Source organism: Peromyscus californicus, unplaced genomic scaffold, assembly GCF_007827085.1.
Source record: "Peromyscus californicus insignis strain IS unplaced genomic scaffold, ASM782708v3 Scaffold_1__1_contigs__length_55948999, whole genome shotgun sequence".
NCBI classification, from domain to species: Eukaryota; Metazoa; Chordata; class Mammalia; order Rodentia; family Cricetidae; genus Peromyscus; species Peromyscus californicus.
The window spans coordinates 52,220,356-52,244,348 of record NW_026294492.1 but is presented as its reverse complement, the minus strand read 5'-3'; the positions used below and the strand labels follow the sequence as shown (position 1 = coordinate 52,244,348).

Sequence of the window (23,993 nt, the reverse complement as noted above, 5' to 3'; positions counted from 1 at the left end):
TTCATGAGGATACAGAGAAACCTGGTGCTAGGGAAGTTCCCAGGAATCCACAAGGATGACCCCAGCTTAGACTACTGGCAATAGTGGAGAGGGTGACCTAGCTGCCTTACCCCAGTAATCAGATCTGTGAATACCCTAACCATCATCATAGAGTCTTTCTCCACTAACTGATGGAAGCAGATGCAGAGATTCACAGCCAAACACCAGGCCAAGCTCCAGCAACCCAGTTGAAGAGAGAGAAGAGGATTCTATGAGCAAGGGGCATCAAGATAATGATGGGAAAACGTACAGAGACAACCAAACCAAACTCATGGGAACTCATAAAATTTAGACCAACACCAGTGGAGCCTCCACGGGACTGGACTAGGTCCTCTGCCTAAGCCAGACATTTGTGTAGCTTGATCTGCTTAAGAGGCCCCCTGCCAGTAGGATCAGGATCCATCCCTGGTGAATGAGCAGGCTTTTTGGAGCCCACTACCTATGGTGGGACTCCTTTCACAGCTTTGAGGCTGGGGGAGGGGCTTGGACCTACCTCTACTGAATGTACCAGGCTCTGCTATCTCCCCATTGGAGGGCTTACCTTCTTGTAGGAAGGAACAGGGGTGGGAGGCTGGAGGGGCATGAGGAGGGAAGAGGGGGATGTGTGGTTGGTATGCAAAATGAATAAAAAATTCTTAATTAAAAAAAGAAATTTTAAATATCATATGCAGCAGATCTCAGAGAGGTAAAAGGATCAATATTTGTTATGTACTTCCAGAGTACAAAAACTTAATTCCTAGTTCCTGATATAAACTCAAACCTGAAATCAATACATAGAAAGCTAAATGACGTCTTTTTTTCTAGAATTAGTTAGTACTCTATCATGACAAAAATGTTATATATATACATATATATGTATATATATATATATATATATATATATATATATATCTTATAAATTTTAAGATACCTTAAGTAAGAGTCAAACTAAAACTAATGGATTGTGAGGTTAGTGGCAATGGAATAGTCCCTATATTTGTTTTTTCTTCTGTCCCATATCAGGTGGCTCTTCTCACATGAGACAGAGATTTGGATTTTACTTTAACAAGCATGCTTAGGTTTAGAGAATGAGAAAGCCACGCTCCAACCCCAAAGGCAGCTTTAATTTTTAAAAGAACTGGGACTACAAAAATACCATTTGCATTATATGTCTGTAGAGAACAGCAGAAGCAAACATTTATGAAATTTTATTCTGTTGGAGATGTGATATACTAATAGACCAATTTACTCTTTTTTTGAGACATTTTTTTCTGGATGATTTGTCCTTTGTCTTCAGATGTCTCATTTGTCCAGCAGTCTTCAGATTCCTTAGCTGAATGCCTTCATTCTCCTGAAAACACAAAAAAAAATCCTTCAGCAACCCTAATTTTGTGCAGGTTCCCTTTTAGCATGTTATATGTGATCAAATGAAAAACATTTGTTAGTTGTATAAGTTAGTTTAAATTGAATGGTCATGCTAGTTAATGATCTATCATCTCTTCTAATTAAGAGGTCTCTCTTATTCAAATCAGACCTTAATCAATTTTAATGGAATCCATTGCTACTTTCTCCTGTGGAAAAAAAGCAAAATCTCTTGCCCAACATAATACATATACTGGTTTCCATTCTGAGGTCAATATGTCTTTAAAGTATACAGATTGATTTAATTCCATAGTTCTTTTCAATTATCCAATGTCTCTCCACAGCTGTCATTCCTTTCTCATTAGCATTTAGAAAATTCAAAGTTAATAAAGCATTATGCAATCTATTTCTGGGGGTCTTTATTACCCTTTTCTTATCATATCCTTTAGAGTTCAATTTGATCTTTCTATAACTGCTTGCCCTGTAGGATTGTGTGGTATACCTGTAATATGCTTTATACTGTAATAAGCAAAAAACCTAATTTATTTTACTAGAGAAATATGCTGGAGCATTGTCAGTCTTAATTGGTACAGGTATCCCCACGATGTCCATAACTTCTAGCAAAAGTGTGTTTACAGAATCAGCCTTATCAGAACTCAAAGCAGTTGCCCATTGAAATCCTAAATAGGTATCAATGATGTGGTGTACATATTTTAATTTTCCAAATTATACACAATGAAACACATTCATCTGCCAGATTCCATTCCTTTTAGTACCTTTTGGGTTACTTCCTGTAGGTAGTGGTGTTTGGTTGTATAAAGAACAAGTAGGACATTTCCTTATAATTTCGTTGGCTTGTTGTCAAGTGATAGAAAAATCCCTTTTCAAACTCTTGCTATTGATGTGGTGTTTTTATTAATCTCTGAGGCCTCTAGCACATTTCCTATCATTAATTGATCAATTTCACCATTACCTTGTGCTAGAGGGCCTGGCAGATCTGTATGGGATCAGATGTATGTTATATATAAGGGATTATTCCTATTCATGAATATTTCTTATAACTGAATAAATAATGAAGTTAATTACAACTCATCAGGAATAAATTCAACAGTTCCAATGTGTAAAATAACTCTTTCTGCATACTGAGAGTCAATAACTATGTTAAGAGGTTCTGTAAAGTCTATTACTACCATCGGAATAATATATAATTCTGACTTTTGGACAGAATCATAAGGGCTTTGAGCCATTTAAATTTTCTGATTTATAACCTGCTTTTACTGATTTATTTGCATCAGTATAGAATGTAGGGGCTCCAGATATTGGTGTTCACTGTACAATATGAGGAAGAGTCCAGACAGTTCTCTACATAAATTTAATTCTCTAGCTTTGAGGATAATTTTTTGTTAATCTCTCCCAAAAGCTACTGCAAGCTCTTTGCCAAGGTTCACTTTCTGTCCATAATTTATCAATTTCATCATTAGTAAAAGATACAATTTCTGCTGGTTTTATTTCTGCTAATTGATGAAGTCTTAATTTTCCTTTTAGTATCATCTCAGAGACAATTTTCCACATGTTTCCCTCTGTTTGTGTGGTGAAAAGATCCATTCTAAGATAATTAATATTCCTGTTGGAGAATGCATAGAGGGTAAAATAACCAGAATGCAATCAAGCTCTGGATCCAAACAAACCACATGTGCATTCTATAACTATTTTCCCACCAAAGCCAATTCTCTCTCAGCTTCAGCTGATAATTCTCTTGGACTATTTAAGTCCTTATCACCTCCTAAAGTTTAAAACAAATGTCTCAGTTCTTGAGTTTTTACTTGAATAGTGAGCCATAGATTAGAAATGTCTCCTAGCAATCTTTGAAAGTAATTGAGAGTCCACAATTGATCTCTCCTAATTTGCACCTTTTGGGATTTAATTTTTTGTAGGCCTAATTTATATCCTAAATAATTAATAGAATCTCCTCTTTGTATTCTTTCAGGAACAATTTGTAATTCCCTACAAGGAAAATTTTTCTTTACTTCTTAAAACATCAGGTCATACTTCAACAACCTGTACTCCACAAAATTAGAAAATCTGAAAGAAATTGACAATTTTCTGGATAGGTACCACATACCAAAGTTAAATCAAGACCAGATAAACTATTTAAATAGGCCAATAACCCCTAAGGAAATAGAAATAGTCATTAAAAGTCTCCCAATCAAAAAAAATTAAGGGCCATATGGCTTCAACACAGAATTCTACCAGATTTTCAAAGAAGAGCTTTCTAAAGTATCTTCATTTGAATCAGCTAGTAAGATGTTGTCCATGTAATGACAAACTATAGGTTGAAGAATTACTTAGGTATCATTTCCAATGGCTGACTTACAAAATATTGGCACAAGGTAGGGCTATTTAACATTCCCTGTGAGAGAACCTTCCATTGATACCTCTTAGCAGGCTGAGAATTATCATAAGTATGCCCCGTGAAGGCAAATTTTTCTGGTTTTTTTTCTTGTAAAGGTACAGTAAAGAAACAGTCTTTTAAATGAATAACTTTAAGAGGCCATTCTTTAGGTAACCGCGAAAGTAAAGGAATTTGTAGCTAAAGAGTTTTCTTGCTGAGTCCCGCCAAGCCCCGGCAGTCCAACAACCCACTTATAAAATAAACACAAGGACACTTATATTATTTAAACTGTTTGGCCTAATGACTCAGGCTTCTTGTTAACTGTTCTTATATCTTAAATTAATCCATTTCTATAAATCTATACCTTGCCATGTGGCTCATGGCTTACTGGCATCTTCACATGCTGCTTGTCATGGTGGTGGCTGTCAGTGTCTCCTTGTTAACTGTTCTTATATCTTAAATTAACCCATTTCTATAAATCTATACCTTGCTACGTGACTCATGACTTACTGGCATCTTCACATGCTGCATGTCATGGCAATGGCTGGCAGTGTCTCCCCACCCCCACCCCCCCGCCTTCCTGTTTTCTCAATTCTCCTCTCTGTTAGTCCCGCCTATACTTCCTGCCTGGCTACTGGCCAATCAGTGTTTTATTTATTGACCAATCAGAGCAACACATTTGACATACAGACCATCCCACAGCACTTCCCCTTTTCTTTTCTTTTTTTTTTTTAAACGAAGGTTTTAAATTTTACACATCTCCAAAGCCAGCTTGGAATATTTGAGAAGTTAGGCGTAGCTTCTTTTACTACTTCCTGCTGGAGGGGGGTGCTGTATCTTATGGGGACACAAGGAAAATTTTAGGATTATGGAGTAGTCCGTGAGGGTGTATTGTCTGAGCCAGTTGCCTTGAAACAGTTCTGGATGTTGGATCATCTGGGCCTTGGTGTCATCAGAGACCTTTCAGGGGGTCTTGGCTGGTCAAACCTGATGTATCTTTTTTTTTTAATCACAAATAACTTTTATTTGTCACTATTAAAAATCTGGATTTCAAACAGATTCTTGGACTGGTGGTTCATATCCATCAGCTCGTTCAACTTTAGCACCTGTCTCATCACCAGTAGCTTTTCCAGAACTACCACCTTCACCATGGAGCTCCATGAGTTTTCCCAATTCAAACTTGGGTTTCTTCAGCATTTTTACTTTTCTAACAAAGACATCATGAAGAGGATAAATGAACTGGCAAGCCTTTTCTATGTCTTTCCCAATGCTGTCTGGAATCAATTTATTAACCACTTCCTTCAAGTCATGTGTCTGCACTTCTCAGGTCATGATTTCCATCATCTTCTTCTGGATCTGGCAGACCTGCTGGTGTTGTGCATAAGAGGTCTTGTGTATCTGGTTGTTGCTTTTTTTTAGTGAAACCAACACAGAACAGATGGTGCAAATAACCATCAGTTGTCTTGACATCCACATGAGCTTCAATCATGATCTGCCACTTTTTGACCATGGAACACATTTTGTCCCGGTTAAGATCCATGCCATGGAAGTTAGTTAGACAGTTTTTGCCCTGAACATCCTTGGTAATTAGCTTGAATTTTCTAAACACAACTTCGTCATTCTGTAGATCAGCAAGGCTCACTTCAAACACATGACCCTTGAGGTCATCAGATGCGATTTTGGTTCCTTGAGTCCTCGTGACTCATGTCTTTCCAATGTTTCTAATATTGAACATAGCTGGAGTTTTCACATCATACCAATCTTTCTTCAAAAATGGATCAACCACTTTCTTCTTGGCTCCCTTTCATCATCATTAGGTGCCTGTTCTTGCTGACTACCATGGTGCTGTGGAGAGAGCCAAAACGACCTGATGTATCTTAATCTGGAACAAATCCATAGCCTCTGGCTTTCTGTGGAAACAAAAGCAGAACCTCCTTTCCAAAACAACATATCCTTACATCCAAATTTTGAAGTCAAGGTACCTTTAAAATATACATTTTGGAATAACTCAACAACTTTTGCAATCAAATGTTTTTCTTCAGTAACGAATATCAAAGAGAACATAATCCAGAGTCTCTGTGTGGTAGCCATCTTTATGTGGCTTATTTTTTATATTACCTTGAACCTATTGCTTTAAACTTCAGCATTTTAAGACTGAAACGGCACTGTGGTTGCTGGCTCCGCCAACTTCAGCTTCCCCACATGGCCGTGGTACATTTTCCACCAGCTCTGGGAGCCATCAACTCTCAGAAATAGTGGGTCTATGCTTCTATCAAAGCAGCATGTAGCCCAGAAACCTCTTTTTTTTGTTTTGTACTAGCAAAGGCTAAATCCACCATGCAGCTAAATGTGCCACTTGCAGAGGCCCAGCTTAATGTGCCACTTGCAGAGGCCTCATTCCCACCATACTGCAGGTCAAGCACGCGTGCCAGGAACCCGCCATAGTAGCTCAAACATGCAGGCTGCCACTAACTTGAGAGAGACAACTAGGAACTGTTTTTAGCTCCATTTTAGAATCTTCTTTTCTCAGGTTTTAAGTGGAAACTCTTGCCAACCCATTGGGTGCCATTTGTAGCTAAAGAGTTTTCTCTCCAGGTCCCGCCAAGCCCCAGCAGTCCAACAGCCCACTTATAAAATAAACACACAGACGCTTATATTATTTAAACTGTTTGGCCTAATGACTCAGGCTTCTTGTTAACTGTTCTTATATCTTAAATTAATCCATTTCTATAAATCTATACCTTGCCATGAGGCTCCTGGCTTACCAGCATCTTCACATGCTGCTTGTCATGGTGGCGGCTGGCAGTGTCTCCTTGTTAACTGTTCTTATATCTTAAATTAACCCATTTCTATAAATCTATACCTTGCTACATGACTCATGGCTTACTAGTATCTTCACATGCTGCTTGTCATGGCAGCGGCTGGCAGTGTCTCCCCCCGCCTTCCTGTTTTCTCAGTTCTTCTCTCTGTTAGTCCCACCTATACTTCCTGTCTGGCTACTGGCCAATCAGTGTTTTATTTATTGACCAATCAGAGCAACACATTTGACATAGCGACAATTCCACAGCAGGAATTCCAGACTATAGAGAGCCCATTGGCTGAATCACCTTATTAACAGCTCTTAGGTCTGTTATCATTCTCCATTTTCCAAATTTCTTTTTAATAACTAATATAGGAGAACTCCAAGGTCTGGTTGATTCTTCAATATGCTTCTTTAGATAGGCCTGTGTGGCTTAAACAAGTTGATAGTTTGAATTCCAGTTGGATAAAGATTTGGGAAGGGATACACTTCTGTCATTGCAGGAAGATTCACGGAATCATTATGGATTTCTCTTCAACTCTTCCAGCTCAAGGCCTTCAAGAACAACTGTACATGGCAAGGAGACAGGGATCCTTTACCAAGCTGCCCAGTAGAGGTGCAGATGTCCCTGGTTCCTGCCTGGATGGGTGTGGCCACTCACAGAGTACTTTCCCCCACAATATCACAGCACTGTCCAAAGATATCTTCATGCTGAAGAGTGCTCTGAAGGTGTAGCAGGCCTGCTCAGAAATCTTTGAGGAGGAAGCTGCATGTGGCCAAGTGATAGCATTGTAGCAGGTGACTGAGGTACTGGCACTGTGGAGCAGGGGGCATGTGATGGAAGACACAGGCAGAGCAGTCAAAGAGCACACAGGGATGGCTGGCAGAATCTATGCTTATCAGTGCACCTCAGGGTCATTTTCCTGAGTCAGTCATCAGTGGACACTGAACATGGGATTCTGACTCAGGTACAGAGTTATGCAAGTGTGTCTTGCTATGGAAGGGCCTCCCCTTCCAAATCATCTCCTCTCCTTTCTTCTACTCCACTCTACATCTTTGTTTTGAGGTAGGGTCTTATCTGATACTGGCTGACCTCAAATTCACTATGTAGCCAAGGATGGCCTTGAACCTCTGATCTCTCTGCTTCCCCTTCCCCTGTCCCCACAGATGGAGGCCCAGAAGCATGGTGCTTTTGTGGCTTTATATAACAGCCATCTCCTGTATGTGATTTGGATGAATCCACTGACTCCTGATTCCATCTTGGAGTTCCCACTTTCCTTGAGCATTCCTGTCACTGCCTGGGCCTCAATTTCCCCTTCTGTCCTGGGACAGGCTTATGGCATCTGGGAACCTCCCTGACCACAGGCCTAACTCATAAAGCATTAACAAACTTAGGCTTGAATGGGGGAAATGCAGGGGTCACTGGAGCACTCAACAGGTGCACCAGGCTGTGCCTCTGCTTGTGCCCCTTACCATCTCACTGCAGGGACAGATGGATGAGGACATGCAATGCATTATCAGCCAGATCCTGCAGATGCAGCAGTTGCAGGCTTAGGGTTGCTAAGGACACAGCTGAGGTCTTCAATCTCCATACTTCACTTCTGCAATCCAAAACCTCAGGGTCAACTTCCCCAGGCTGTAGGATAATGAATGGGACTAATAATGCACTGGAAGGCCAGCTTGGCACTTTATCAATGCCTAGCTGACTTCATCACCCTACACTCTCAGCTCACTACCATTTGGACCTCTGATTCCTATAATTCCTTATCTGATATGACTCCCTATATGCCACTGACATTAGAACTGTCCACTCAAGGGTATAAGGTCACTGCAAGACAGAGAAATGACCAGTATAAGATAAGGGCAGGGATGAGACAAGGGGATTCAGAAGAATTGAGCAAGAATGAGTAATTAGAAGTAAATGCACTCCTATCCACTATACCTTGGAGAAGAAAAACAAAAACAAAAAACCAAAAAACACCTTCCAAGAACAATTCTGTTTCTAAGAAATTGAGGTCACGAGACTTTGGTTTTCTTGGAGTGTTCTCACAAACTCTCAGAATTGCCACCTATGTTCCTGGACTGTGCTCTGTCAAATATGAAGCAACTTATATGTGACCTACTAATCCTAATCTTTCATATTTATCTTCTCAACCCAGGTCCTCACACTGGACATCTCTACTTTTGGGATCCTAATTTCTGTTGTTTTTGACCATAGAACGTTTTGGTCTTCTAATCCACAAGGAAAGACTAAAGATTTAGACTTTATTCCAACTCAGATTAAACGAATTTATTCTTATTGCTAGCAGAAGGAAGCCAGCCTTAGAGCCAATACAATATGCCATGTGGCAGTGGGGTAAGGTTGAGTTTTAAGGCCGACATCAGAGAGGTGAGTATTACAACTATCCATGGAATCCACAGCTGGGCAAGAAAATTGTTTTACGTCCCTCAATTGGTCCTTTTTTCCTGCTATAGAGTAATAAAAAGACCAATTCAACCTTTCAAATAGCGATAAGCAAGTTTTACATAAGCAAAGGCAGCTATTAATATCTCATAGCCATTATCCTATTATTACCTCATGTGCAGGCTACTAGGTTCTCCCAGAGCATTGGCTCTTGCAGCCCGGAGCAAAAGGTCAATGGCCCTTAAGACATGCCTGTCTTCACATTAAGTTTCTTTACCTATCACAGGGGACCTGTGTAAATTATTACTCTGGTCTGAGTACTCTAATGATAGGCTTAAGTCAGTTCATTTCTGGGCAGGCAAAAATAGTGTCATCATGTTACGGCTGGGTGACATGGCCTCACAAGACCAAACTGGGTTAAATTTTGGTGTTCTGCTTCCACCTCCAAATTGCTGACATGATTGGCCAGTGTCACCACAGAAGGCTGAAAAAGCCTTAAAAGTTTTGGCAAAAATGGTACAACTGAGACACATGTGAGCAAGTATAGGTGTTCCTTATTGAAACTGCTGATGCCTAGTGTTGTATATCCTGTGACATTATATGTTGGAAGTCTGCGATCTGCTTTTTGATTTTGATTTTATAGGAGATTACAGTTAAGAGATTGCCAAAATCTCAGAAGAGACTTTGAACTTTATAACATTGTTGAGACTGTAATAGATTACAGGGACTTTTGAAGTTGGACTAAATGCATTTTGCGTTATGATATTGGTACAAGCCTATTGGGACATTACCTACTGGGGGTAGAATGTGTGGTTGGAATGTAATTGGCCCCCATAAACACATAGGAAGTAGCTATTAAGTGGTGTGGCATTCTTGAAGTAGGCATGGCATTCTTGGAGGAAGTGTGTCCCTATGGGGAAGAGTTTGAGGTCTCATATATGTTCAAGTCATGCCCAGTGTCTCAGTTCACCTCCTGTTGCCTTCAGATCAATAGCTATCCAGAACCATAGGGACATGGGACAATGGAGCCTAAAAATGAGGCAGACTGAAGAATCGTGAAATGTCCAATTTTATTCAGAGCACCAGACAATTTTTACTCTTAAGGTTAAGAAAAGTCATACGAGTAATGTTCTCATGAGTCACAAGGACAAATTGTCTGTGGCAAAACAAGTTGTTCTATAGAGGCATATGAAATATAGTTTCAGTGTTTAATTGAGTAACAAGAGCAAGCAATAATGTGTAATCTAAAATAAACGCACCACTATCTGCTATACCTGAAGGAAGCATGAAAATACATTCCAGAAACGATCCTGTGGTTTGAAGAAAATGATGTGACAAGATACTGTGCTCTTTAGTTGGAGTGTTACCATATGCACTCAGAATTTCACTAACACTCCTTCATTCCTTGACATATTTCCAATTACACAATCTAATTAAATTTAAAAAATAACATATACATGAAGAAAGCCCTTTTCACAATATGGAGGTGCACGGGCGTGTGCACACACACACACAATCATGCCATTACACCATGTGTATATGTGGTACCCAAGGAAGCCAGAAGAGGGCATCATATCTTCTCAATCAGGAATTATAGGTAGTTTTGAGCCATCTAATGTGCATACTAGGAAACAAACTTTGGTTTCCAACAACAGCAGTACTAATGAGACAATTCTCCATCACATGAATGTGTCATTATAATGCAAAAGATGAAGTGAAAATGCCCCCGTTATTGATTCTGTCTTTTATCACTGGGAAATGATGAAAGTCCCTGCTATATGGTTATCAAAGGAATGAATGGACTTAAATCCCTCTGTAAATAGACTCTGCACATTGCTAATTGTCATTGGTAACACTTCTCATGATATTAATGAACTCAGCCAAAGCTTTGGTTGAGTACAGATATTCCAGATTATATTAGGAAAAATTCTATAATGTGACATTTATCTATCTATCTATCTATCTATCTATCTATCTATCTATCTATCTATCTATCCCTCTATTTATTAGAGACAGGATCTCTCTACATAACATGGCAGTCCTGGAACTCACTATGAGAAACAGGCTACACTAAAACTTACAGAGTTCTGCCTGCCTGTCTGCCAAGTAGTGGGATTACAAGCATTCACCACTATGCTCAGCTGAGATATGTTCTTAAATGACCTCTCTTTGTGAACCATTTTATATGTTCTTTATATTTTGGTTATTTTGTTTGTTTACTTTCATGTTTTTCAAAATTTTAATACTGTGTATACACCTGTGCCATGGTTTGCATGTGCCAGTCAGAGGAACACTTATAGGTGTCTACTATCTACTTCCTCCACGTGAGTACTAGAGATCAAACTGAGATAGTCAAGTTTGTCAACAAGTACCTTAAACTGGTGAATGAACTCACTGGCCATTATTTTGGTTTTAAAAATATTTATGTATGTGCTTGTGGTGTGGGGGTGTGCATATGCCACAGTCCATGTGAACTATTCTGAGGCAAACTTGTATGAGTAAGGTAGGGCTCCCAGAAAATGAACTCAAGTCAACAGGTTTAGCAGCAACCTCCTTTGTCCACTTGAACTATTCTCTGGTATTCATTAGTATTCCTGTGAAAGTAGTAAGAACAAGTGTTTAGTCCTCAAAATAAACTTAACAAAAAATGGATGACACTATAAATGACATGCTCATTTTAAAATGTTTCATTATTTAAATTGTCCTCTGTTTTTCTGTCCTGTGATGACAATATGGTTACAATTTCAAAATGAGACAATATTTTATTGATGGAATGGTTCTACTAATCTTACTTGAACACCAATGGGACAATTCAGTGTGAGAAGAGTGTTATGAAGGTTTTTACTATATTTATTAATTCATGGATCATCTTTCCAGTATGAATTTTTCCAGCCTTTGAACAGTAACTTGCAAAAGCTTTACCACATTGACTATATTCATAGGATTTCTCTCCAGTATGACTTTCTTCATGTGTTTCAACATTTCACTGATGTGCAAAAGCTTTACTGCATCAAATACATTAATTAATCTCATATGATTTTCTCCATGATTACAAAGACTACTGCAATGTACAACGGGATCAGAGACTGGGGGAAGGAACTCCCAGCCCTATCCCTAGGATGAAGAGTTCGGGGTCGATTGGAAGGGCATACCTGGTACTCTTGCCGCCATGCTCCTCACAATGCCGATAATTGAATATATGAAACTATAAATTAATGATTTCTGCTGGACAGTGGTGGTTCATGCCTTTAATCCCAGCACTCAGGAGGCAGAGCCAGGCAGATCTCTGTGAGTTCGAGGCCAGCCTGGTCTACAAAGCAAGATCCAGGACAGTCCCCAAAGCTACACAGAGAAACCCTGTCTCAAAAAAATAAAAAAAAAATTAGTGATTTCTTTAAAATACTTGCTGTAGTCATGTCATCCCTTCAGAGCTATATAACACTGGATAAGAAAGAAGTTGGTATCAGGGAGCAGGGTGCTGCTGTGACAGGCCAGACCATGCTGCTTGTTGGTAGAATGTGGTCTTTGATGCTTTGGATTAGGAAAGTGGTTGAATGCTTTAGGTTAGCCTTAGTGGGCCATAAGAGGAGTGTGGAAGACAGTAGTGCTGCAAGAAATGTAGATTACAATGGACCTGCTCAAAGGTTTTAGAGGAGAGTATTAGTAAGTGGCCTAGAGAATGTTCCTGTGATACTTTGGCAAAGAATGTGGTTTCTTTGTGCTCTGATTCTGAAGAGGGCTAAATTTAAGAAGTTTAGATTAATTACCTTGACAGAAGAGATGTCAAAATAGCCTAATATTGACTGTTTCCTCTGGTTTTCAGTGGGCACTCTTGTGCAGTTATAATGAAAGGCAGCAATCTGATCAAGGAAAAAATGGTATACTTTTGAGCAGAAAAGGAGAGACAGGAAATATAATGGAGCTAAGTCTGATGAAGAAAAATATAAAAAATTTAAAGAAAAGTCTGATGATAAATGGACTAAAGGAAGTGGTAACCTCACAGCAAGAACCCACTTAACTAGTGGATTCCAAATTGTGAAAAGGGATTAAAGAGAAGCATAAGCAGGGAAGGCAAACATCAGTAATGGAAAGCTGGTGCAAATGTAATTGAAGGAGGCGGCCAAGTCTAGCCCCAGCAAGCAGCAGAACTGGGCAGATATGGCTTTGGTTCTGGTTTTAAAGTCAAGGATATTGGAAAGGTGTTGTGGAATCTCCCTCTAAAACTGAGGACAGCTCCTGAGGCCAGGCATGTGTAAGGGGTTTCTCTCCATAGAAGTCCAAAGAAACCATTTCCTTAAGCTGTGAAGGTGACGCCTGTATTGCATTGGAGACCCTGAGCAGCTGGAGAAGCCAGAGTCATTAGATACCTACCAAGGAAACCTGCTAACAGGGTGTGAAACCAGCCCAAGGCAGAGAAGAGTGTTACTGTCAACAAAGCTGAAAGGAATTGGAGATGTGAAGAGTGCTTTGACATCAGACATGGAGATACAGAATGTGTAGTCTGCCAAGTTTGATTTTTGGTCTTGCTTTGTTCCAGTATTTCCTCACTGTGCTTTCATTCCACACTTTTGTAATAATATTTATGCTGGGAAACTACCCTTTTGTAATGGGTAATGTTGAAGTATGTGATTTGTTGCTGAGTGGCCCCTATAGGCCAGTATGTTTGAATGTTTAGTCATGATAGAATGCTTTGGCGGGATTAGAAGGTGTAACCTTGTAGGCATCGATGTGCTCTTTTCGAAGGGAGTGTGCCACTGTGGGTGGGCTTCAAGATTCAAGGTCCCAAAGTAGGCCAAAATACTTTCTCTTCCTGCTGCCTATAGATAGGATGTAGAGCTTTGAGACACCATGTCTGGTTATGCGCTGCCATGCTCCCTGTGATGCCAAAATGGACTAAACCTCTGAAACTATAAGCAAGCTTATATACTTAAATACTTCCCATTATAACAGTCCCCATGGTCATTGCAACTCTTCAAAGGAACATAAAATTGACTAACACAGATGCCAACATTTGACTTTAAAAGAAGATAAAAATAACCAAAGCGCACATAGCTGTCCACTGTGTGATGATATATTGCTGTGGTTGGTTTAATAAAGAGCTAAATGGCCAATAGCTAGGCAGGAGGTCCAGGTGGGACTTTCAGGCACAGAGAGGACTCTGGGAAGAAGGCAGAGTCACCAGGGTCGCCAACTAAACTCAGAGGGAGTCAGGAACAGAATGACGGAAAGGTAAAAAACCATGGGGTAGGACATAGATTAGAAGATATGGGTTAAGCCGGGAGGTGGTGGTGCACGCCTTTAATTCCAGCACTCAGGAGGCAGAGCCAGGCGAATTTCTGTGAGTTTGAGGCCAGTCTGGTCTATAGAGCGAGATCCAGGACAGGGAACAAAACTATATGGAGAACCTGTCTCAAAAACACAAAACAAAACAAAACAAAAAAGAAGATATGGGTTAATTATAAGAGCTAGTTAGAGACAAGCATAACGTAAGACTGAGCATTCATAATTAATAATGTCTCCATGTCATTATTTGGCAGTTGGCTAGTGGGATAAAGATTTCTTACAGTTAGCAAAATTGAATTTTAAAAGACAGTAGGATCTTTCCTGGTAGTGAGAATACCATTGGTAATAAATTATATGACTCCACCCTGTGTAAACTATTAGCTGTTAAGTGCTGTATGCTCACACACAAGCCACAGTCAAATGCCCTGTGTCTCAATCCTCTCACCAGACACAAGTGAGCCAAGCAGGTTTGCACTTACCAATATGAGAGTTGCCAAAATGGAAACTCCACTGGCTGAAGCTAACCTCTCCAAATTGTACACCCATCAATTGGTTTTCCTTCATTCATTTGGTATGAAGTATCACTTGCTGTAAAGTACACAGAAAGGTACTCACTGTGCCCAACAGAACCTCCTTTATAACAGAGACTGGTACAGCTCACTGACTTAATCTGAAACAACCTCTAATGTAGCTATTGCCTAGACTGCTTCCTCCTGCAGTGTACACAATAAACTATTTCTTCTATATCTGGTCTCAAATGAGAAGTTGAACTGCCCACACAAATCATTTTGTTATAATAATTAACAGCCCATTGTATGACTCAAATGGGTTCTATTAGAATCGTCTGATGTTACAAACTTTAATACAAGAATATAGGAGGTTGAGTCATGACAAGAAGGTCAATGCCCTGTGTGACTACACATAGAGATAAGGAAACATGAGTCATCATAAGAGACCTTGTTTCACAAGTATTTTTCTGAAAACCTGGAGTGAAGCTGTTCTGGATTTAATGTGCCATACCAATGGTTAATCATTCCACACACATACAGCTTAGTAAAGAATAGTCTCTTTAATAATAACAATTCTCCAGATTTACAAAATGCTCAAGAGGATCTGTCCAGGAACAGATTTGCTAACTCATATATACCAAAGGCTTAGGCATTGCACATATGCTATAAACCTGGAGAAATGTTGCTTTCTGACCTCCTGCAATCCTGGCTTGCTCAGTTTGCTTTCTTATACAACTCAGAATCACCTGCCAAGGGTGGCACCAACTACACTGGAATATGCCCTATTAAAGAAAACATTAATAATAAAAATACACTATAGGTTTTCCTACATGTCAATTTGTTGTTGAATTAAGCAGAGTCCCAGTATCTAGGGTAAACTTTAGAGTGAATAGTTGTTTTCAAGAAGTACTTTGACCATGAAGAAAACATTGTGGAAAACAATGATTGTTTTCCATGATTTGTAGAGTTATTTTTCTTAGAGGGCATTACAGCCTGTGCATGATTTTGGTCAAGACACTTCTGGCACATCAGAAGCTCTTGGATAACTCGGAACAAAAAATGGTACACAATAATGACTAAAGAAGTAGAGACATGATGCTTTCCTCTAGAGAAACATATAGATTAGATTAGGGACCTTGGTATAAGCACTTTGTGTAAAAATCAATAAACAGCTGGAGTTGGTAGCAAACACCTTTAATCCCAGCACTCAAGAGGCAGAGGAAGCAGGATCTCTGAGTTCGAAGCCAACCTCGTCTACAAAGTGAGTTCCAGGAAAACCAGGGCTGTTAAACAGAAGAACCCTGTCTCAAAAAAAAAAAAAATCAATAAACATGCCTTTCAGTGGCAGTCTCAGGTTGAGTCCATCAGAGGACTGACCTTTCTGTTGCCACAGAGGCCTAAAAGATCCATTTTGGAGTGACCTTTTTCTTTTACCAATTTGTGCAACCCACAGCACCTGAAATCAACATTAATCTAGCTGTATCAAGCTACCAAATCGAACAAGCATGCCTAGAGAGTCTTCTCCAGCTCCCAAACAGATTTTTAAGCAAACTTCAACTTTCTTAATACTCAGTTTTCAGTGTGTGGATCTGAATACACACAAACAAAATTTTGATAATCTGTCAAGTTCAGGACTGAAAAGATGGCTCAGTAGTTAAGTCTACTTAATCTTCTTGTAGAAGACATGAATTTCATTTCCAACACTAACATTGTGGTACACAATCATGCCTACATCCTGTTGCAGGTGATCGGATGCCCCTTCTCTCTTCTATGGGCACCAAACATACAAGGAAGCAAAATACACATACAGGTGAAATAAACTAAATAATTATGTGAATTAAAGACACACACACACACCCATGTTTCTTTTATGTCACGATGAACAAAACAGCCAGAAACACGTAGAAATGTGACAAATATCTGTAGGACTAAGTTATAACCAAGCACCTCATTGGGGACTCTAGGCAGAGGCTTCAGCACTAAGAAATGCCCAAAGATCTTCATTGAGGCTTTCAAGGCATGGTATTTACCCCTAAGCCACAACAATGTTCTTGGGTTTCTTTAAAGATTGCATAGCATGCCTGCTTACTGCCATAAGTGAGTTTTAGGTCCAGAAGCTCAAACTACCTTCTGACCCTTATTGCCCAAATGTTGTTTCCCCTCAGGCTCAATAGTATGCCAATAACTGTTTATAGGGACCAACAGAGGCTCTTAAGTGTATCCCTATCTGCCACTGACACCATGTAATATTGGTATGGCAGTCCAAGTAGAATAGAGACCTGCACAGCAGCCTTCAGTCATTAAAGAGCCTTCTCCTTTCCCAGGTCCCACAGAAGTGAGGAGGTTTCCACATCACTTGATATATGGGACAAAATAACAGAGTCAAGAGAGCAATGTGCTGTCTCTAGAATCCAAACAGGCACCATAAACATTGTGCTTCTTTCTTGGTGGTGGGAGGGGACAGGTACAATGACTTGCCCTTCACATTAGAATAAATATCGCTGCATAGTAACCACCACTGTACTACTAAGAATTTCAATGAGGTAGAAGATCCTTGAATTTTGGCTGGATTTATGACCCATCCTTGATGGGCATATATGTTACCAATGAGTTCAAAGTGGTTGCTACCTCCTGCTCACATGGTTCAACCAACATAATACCCTCAAAATATTTCATCAATGTGATATTTTGTTGAAGAGACAGGTGATCCATATCCCTTCTAAGTAATGACACTTGAGGATGGAAAGGTAATATATTATTGATGTAAAACTGTGAAGGAAGACAGTCCAGTGCCATCTATCCTATAGTTTTAAATAGATTGGTTAGTGCATAATTAGAGGTTAAACATTTTGATTTTGCTGAAATTGCACTGAGAATTACACAGTTCATGAGTGCTGTGGGATGGTATGTATTTCAAGTGTGTTGCTGATTGGTCAATAAATAAATCACTGACTGGCCAGTGGTCAGGCAGGAAGTATAGGTGGGACAAGGAGGAGAATAAAGCTGGGAAGTGGAAGGCTGAGTCAGAGAGACACTGCCAGCCGCCACCATGACAAACACCATGTGAAGATGCCGGTAAGCCACGAGCCATGTGGCAAGGTATAGATTAACGGAAATGGATTAATTTAAGCTGTAAGAACAGTTAGCAAGAAGCCTGCCATGGCCATACAGTTTGTAACCAATATAAGTCTCTGTGTTTACTTGGTTGGGTCTGAGCGGCTGTGGGACTGGCAGGTGAGAGAGATTTGTCCTGACTGTGGGCCAGGCAGGAAAACTCTAGCTACACATGAGGCCATGAAGGAAAATTGGTAAATGAAGTTAACCATCTGACAGACTCTCCTAAATTCTCATCAAAATGGAGAGAATTCAAGATTAGATTGATTAGTAAACTATTCACCCCATGCTTCAGGGTCTTTTTCAGAAAATGGAAGATATGATATGTCCCTAAAGGAGGCTCCAGTGAGGGAGCTGAGGGAGCTGGCACCTGCATCCATGTCAGTGGTGCTTTGCTCTCAATTTTGTCTGAACAAAGACATTCACCTTTCTTGCCTCTTTTACCAATTTTAAACTTTGGTCATGAAGTTTATATTCATTCCAAGAATTTGATATCACTTCTTCATGATTAACATTCTCCTTAATTACTGTGACTGCAGAACATGTTAATGAACAAGTGACCAAAATCAAAAGGGATCTTTTCTCCTTCTTTATGTCCTTTTATTTTCCTTTTGCACTCTGTCCCATACTTCACCTAAATTGCCTTCTGGATACCATTAAAAATAATGTGCATGCAACATAATGGTTGTGCTTTTAATACTTGTGCTCCTCCTTACATTTAAAATGAAGTACTTGTTCTCTGGTTTCTGCACCACTATTCTCACTCACCTCCTTCTCTGAGGATCCTCTCATCTTGTAGCCAATTTCTGGTGCCTGTTCAAGAGCCACTTGTCACCACTGTAGAGAGGGAGGGGGCCCAAGAACTGTGCTGATAAATCAGGCACACTAAAAACTCACGTAAGAGCCTACTTTATTCAGAGCCCCATATAATTTATACTAGGAGGGTTAAGAAAGATTACGTGAATAAAGTTCTAGTGTGTTCCAACTGTATACAATGACAAAAAACAATCCACATAATACAAAAATGTTTTCCCATGAAGACATATAAAGCATTGTTTAAGTGAAGAAAAACAACAATGAGTAATGTGAAGTAAATTCACTCCTGTTACATTGCAAAGAACACGAAAACATGTTCCAAGAACAATTCTGAGTTTTGAAGAAACTTATGTCACAACTGTCTTGTCCTGTTTTCTTGAAGTGTACACACAAGCACTCAAAATTTTCTCACATGACTTCATTCCAGGTCAATATTCCAACAATACACATAAACAAAATTAATTTTAAGAAAAGAAACATAGCATATACATGAAGAAAGCTTTTTTAAAAATGTGGAGTCTCTCATTCACACACATATACATACATAAAGATACATGTATATGTATATAGCCACCTTTATCATTAATATACCTGGTACCCAAAGAAGCCATAAAAGTACATCAGACCTCCTGGACCAGGATTTACAGGTACTGCTGAGCCACCTGATGTGGGTACTAGGAACCAAACTTAGATGCGCAACAGCAGCAGTGCTGGCTGAGTCAACTCTCCAGGTCACAAAGATGTCATTATACTGCAGAAAATGAAGATGCCCTTGACCCTTTACCCCTTCTGCCTTCCATCATTTGCAGGTGATGAAAGTCCCTGCTATTTATTCAGTGAAGGATTGAGTGGATTTCAATCCTTTTGTGAATGGACTCTGCACATTGCTTATTTTAACTGTTAACATAATTCTCTTGATGTGTTTGACTGCAAAAAAATAACTTGGCTGAGTAGAAATGAGTCCACAGTATTATAGGGAAAGTTCCACAATATGACATATACTTTCAAAAAATGTTTAATATTCTTTTAGATGAAAAAGTGTTTTGACTGAATGCATGTCTGTATGAGGGTGTTGGATCCCCTAGAACTGGACCAAAGTGACCAAAATCAAACAGATCTTTTCTCCTTCTTTATGTCTTTTCATTTTCCTTTTGAACTCTGTCCCATGCTTCTTCATCTAAATTGCCTTCTTCTAGAAACCACTAAAAATAACGTGCATGCAACATAATGGTTGTGCTTTTAATACTTCTGCTCCTCGTTACATTTAAAATGAAGTACTTGTTCTCTGGTTTCTGCATTAAAGGTCATTATGATCTTCTATGTAGGTGCTGAGAATTGAACCTGCATTCTGTGGAAATGCAAGCATCTTTCCAGATGCCTTTTTTGGATTTTTTTGAGAAAAGATATCTATATATACCTAAGGTCAAACTCAATATCAGGTGATGAGGCTTAGCAGCAATCACATTTACTGATAAAATTCTCTACCATTCATTTGTGTTTCTGAGAATATGGTAAGTATTTACTCCTCAGAATGAAGTACTATAAACCCCAAAAAATGGATGACAAGATAAATGTTTCATTGGCAAATATATTTATTATTCAAATTACCACGTGTTTCTGTATTCTTGGAATACAATATGTTTACAACTTGAAAGAGACATTATTTTAACTAAGGAAAGGCTCTACTAACCTTACTCAAGCACCAGTGAGACAGCTCGGTGGGAAAAACATGTGGACTGTAAGGCTTGACTCACTCATTAGGTTCATGGGGATTTTCACCAGTGTGATATTTTTCATGATTTTGAAGGACAATGCAACATGGCAAGACTTTACCACACTGATTACACTCATTGGGTTTTTGTCAAATATGATTTCTTTCAGGATTGTGAAGATGACTGTTCTGTGCAAAGTCTTTACCACATTGATTACATTCATAGGGTTTGTTTCCACTGTGAGTTCTTTCTTTTATTTGCAGGGGGCTGTTACATGCAAAGTCTCTACCACATTGATTATATCCATAGAGTTTCTCTCCAGTATGACATCTTTCATGACTCTGAAGATGACTTTTACGTGCAAATGCTTTATCACATTGATTACATTCATAGGGTTTCTCTCCAGTATGAATTCTTTCATGAGTACGAAGATTACTGTTACATGAAAAAGCTTTACCACACTGATTACATTCATAGGGTTTCTCCCCAGTATGAATTCTTTCATGACTTAGAAGATGACTCTTCTTTGCAAAACCTTTACCACACTGATTACATTCATAGGCTTTCTCTCCTGTATGATTTTTTTGAATGAGAAAATTCTTCTCCAATGCAAAGGATTTAGCACTTTGATTACATAGATAGGGTTTCACTGCATTATGTCTTTTTTCATGACTAAGAAGATTACTCTTCTGTGCAAATGCTTTACCACACAGCTTACATTCATAGGGTTTCTCTCCAGTATGAATTCTTTCATGAGTGCGAAGTCCACTCTTCTGTGCAAATGCTTTACCACACTGATTACATTCATAGGGTTTCTCTCCAGTATGGACTCTTTCATGAGTACGAAGGTCACTCTTCTGTGCAAAGGCTTTACTACACTGATTACATTCATAGGGTTTCTCTCCAGTATGGATTCTTTCATGACTCAGAAGAGTACCCTTCTCTGCAAAGGCTTTACCACAATGACTACATTCATAGGGTTTCTCTCCAGTATGAATTCTTTCATGAATGAGAAGCTTATACTTGTGCGCAAAGGCTTTACCACATTGATTACATTCATAGGGTTTTTCTCCAGTATGAATTCTTTCATGCCTGTAAAGATGACTCTTCTGTATAAAGGCTTTACCACATTGACTACATTCATAGGGTTTCTCTCCAGTATGAGTTCTTTTATGTATCTGAAAATAACTGGGACTTGCAAAGGCTTTATCACATTCAGTACATTCATAGGGTTTCTCTCCAGAATGAAGTCTTGAATATATTTCAAAATAACTGGGGCTTGCAAAAGCTTTATCACATTGCTGATATTCATACCGTTTTCCTCTATTAAGAGTTCTATGTACTTGAAGATTGTAACATGCAGAGACATTATCATTTTGATTATATTCATAGGGTTTTCCTTCCAAATGAGTTCTTTGGTTTACTTTTATAGAGGAATCATATCTAAAGGCTCTATCATGTTCCTTACATTCATAGAGATCCTCTTCATTATTGGTTGTTTTGTATGTTTGAAGATACCTGTGATGGTTAAAGTCCTCAGTACAAAACTCGAATTTATCACTTCCTCTTCCCATATGAGTTTTTTCACATCTTTGAAAAGAACTGGAAGAACTCTGATTGCATGCATAATGTTGTCTTATACCGTGAAGTGTACCAGTACACAAAGATGAATTTCCATATTCCTTGTACTCATAAAGGTTTTCTCCACTGTGAGAGTGTAAACTTGTATCACAGTCATCATGTCTTCTCATAGTAGGGACTACAACATATCTTCGAATTGTTCTGGGAGAAACAGAGGTATATCGCTTCTTTCCAAATCCCTTATGCTCACATGACTTGTATCCAGAAGGACAGTTGATATGCCTTTTAAAGGAAGAATAACAAATAAAAAGTTTTCACATTACATTCACATAGTCTAACATTTTGTACCTCAGAGATGTGGTATATGGATTCAAGTTTCTACACCATGATAAATTCCTTGTCTCTCATAAAGTGCTCCTCTCACTAAACTATGCTAAGTCACTCACTACAAGTATAGCTTTAATATGGAAGCTTTGCTTATAAAAGATCTTGGACATACTCAAATCCCCTTATCAACATGTATACCTTATATGATGACGGAATGGTATGACAATAATTAAACAGAAAATTCTACAACATGCCTCTCACATGGCTATGATTAAAATTGTGAAATCTATTATGGCATTGTTTCCTTATCTTATCCTTAAAAAAATGCTTTCCAAACAGTGATCAGTTCCCTGACAGTGGAGTACATGGTGTTGTAAGAATTTAAGAATATAGCTATGCTAATTTACACTGTTGCTTTTCTTTAAAAGTTCAGGGTACATTAACATTCCTTCCAAGGTACATATTGTATAAGTTTGCACATGAAAATTACCTTCCATGTCTTCTAGAACTTTGACAATGTTCTTCAATATTGTGGTCTTCCCATTTGTACCCTAAAATACAGTACCAGAAAATGTATGTGATATATTACTGGAAATTAAGCACAACTGAAATTACTTTCTTTTGTGAATCTTTGAACAATGCCCAATTTACTCACTAGATTCTTCCTCTTTCACAATCAAAATCACAGAAGAGCAACAATCTCCAAGAAAGGCTTATCTCCTTAAGTTAAAAAGTGACAAAGCTCACACTCCTACCTACAGAAGTGAGGTTCCAGTAGGTTTCCAGCATCACATCTTTGTAGAGACTCTTCTGGGAAGGATCCAGCAAAGCCCACTCTTCATGAGTGAAGTTAACATGGACATCCTCATAGGTCAATGAATCCTAAAGGATCCCATATATGTATATAATAGAAATGTTGAGACTGACTGCATGTCAAATGTACACTTCATTGATAATATATTTGCATAATTCATTGTGCTTGATATAGACTATGATGAGATTATAAAATATCAAATGCAGTGACCAAGACATTTTAAAAAGAAACAGAAAAGGACAATCAGGCCTTCGATTTCTGTGCCAACAAAACAGAATAGGGCATTGCAGGAGAAATTCCTAGTAACATATACAGAGAGACATGAAAACAGATTAACACTATTTAGTATACATCAGTAAAATTTTATCAAAATTATTAACTTCAAGAAAGGATAAACAATATGGGTGTGGTAGTGCCAATCTTTAATCCCAAACCTCAGGAGGCAAACACAGGTGATACTCTTTGATTTCTAAGCAGGCCTGGTCTATGTATAGATTTCCAGGACAGCCAGAGGTACATTGTGACACTCTATCTCAAACAAACAAACACAGAAAGCACTCAGAGGCTCACTTGAATTCCGCCATAGAGTTAAAACATTCACTCCAATTCTGTACTTGTCAATCATAAACTGAAGTGACCCCTTGTAAATTCGAAGGCTAATAATTCCTAGGAAGGAATGCATTTTTAGTAAGTTACTGCCTGAGAGATAAAAGAGTTCTCAAAAACATTAGTAAAGTAAATGCTGGTCCTAAAAAGAAAAATGACAAAAATGATGGAGTATATAAAGATTCATCAACAGTAAGATCACCTGTTGCTTTTGAAGATCACTCCTCCACATTCACTTGTGGTTACCAACTATTC

At 38.8% G+C, this 23,993-nt stretch overlaps 1 protein-coding gene and 1 pseudogene across 6 annotated transcripts in view; both read right to left on the bottom strand.

Annotated features, from left to right (window-relative positions):
- Positions 1–1,121: 1,121 nt before the first annotated feature.
- LOC128115855 (zinc finger protein OZF-like) overlaps positions 1,122–23,993 on the bottom strand; it is a 53,340-nt gene continuing 30,468 nt past the window's right edge. For 5 of the 6 annotated variants that reach the window (XM_052746974.1, XM_052746975.1, XM_052746973.1 and 2 more), the window contains 4 exons: positions 23,074–23,200; positions 22,809–22,869; positions 20,389–22,273; positions 1,122–1,369 (listed from right to left, as the gene is read on the bottom strand). In XM_052746974.1, the coding sequence (XP_052602934.1) occupies positions 20,560–22,273; positions 22,809–22,869; positions 23,074–23,107 (1,809 nt within the window). In that variant the 5' untranslated portion in view covers positions 23,108–23,200 and the 3' untranslated portion in view covers positions 1,122–1,369; positions 20,389–20,559. The remainder of the gene's footprint in view (positions 1,370–20,388; positions 22,274–22,808; positions 22,870–23,073; positions 23,201–23,993) is intronic. The other variant, XM_052746978.1, reaches the window with a different exon arrangement.
- On the bottom strand, positions 1,293–20,382 carry LOC128115857 (40S ribosomal protein S3a-like; annotated as a pseudogene).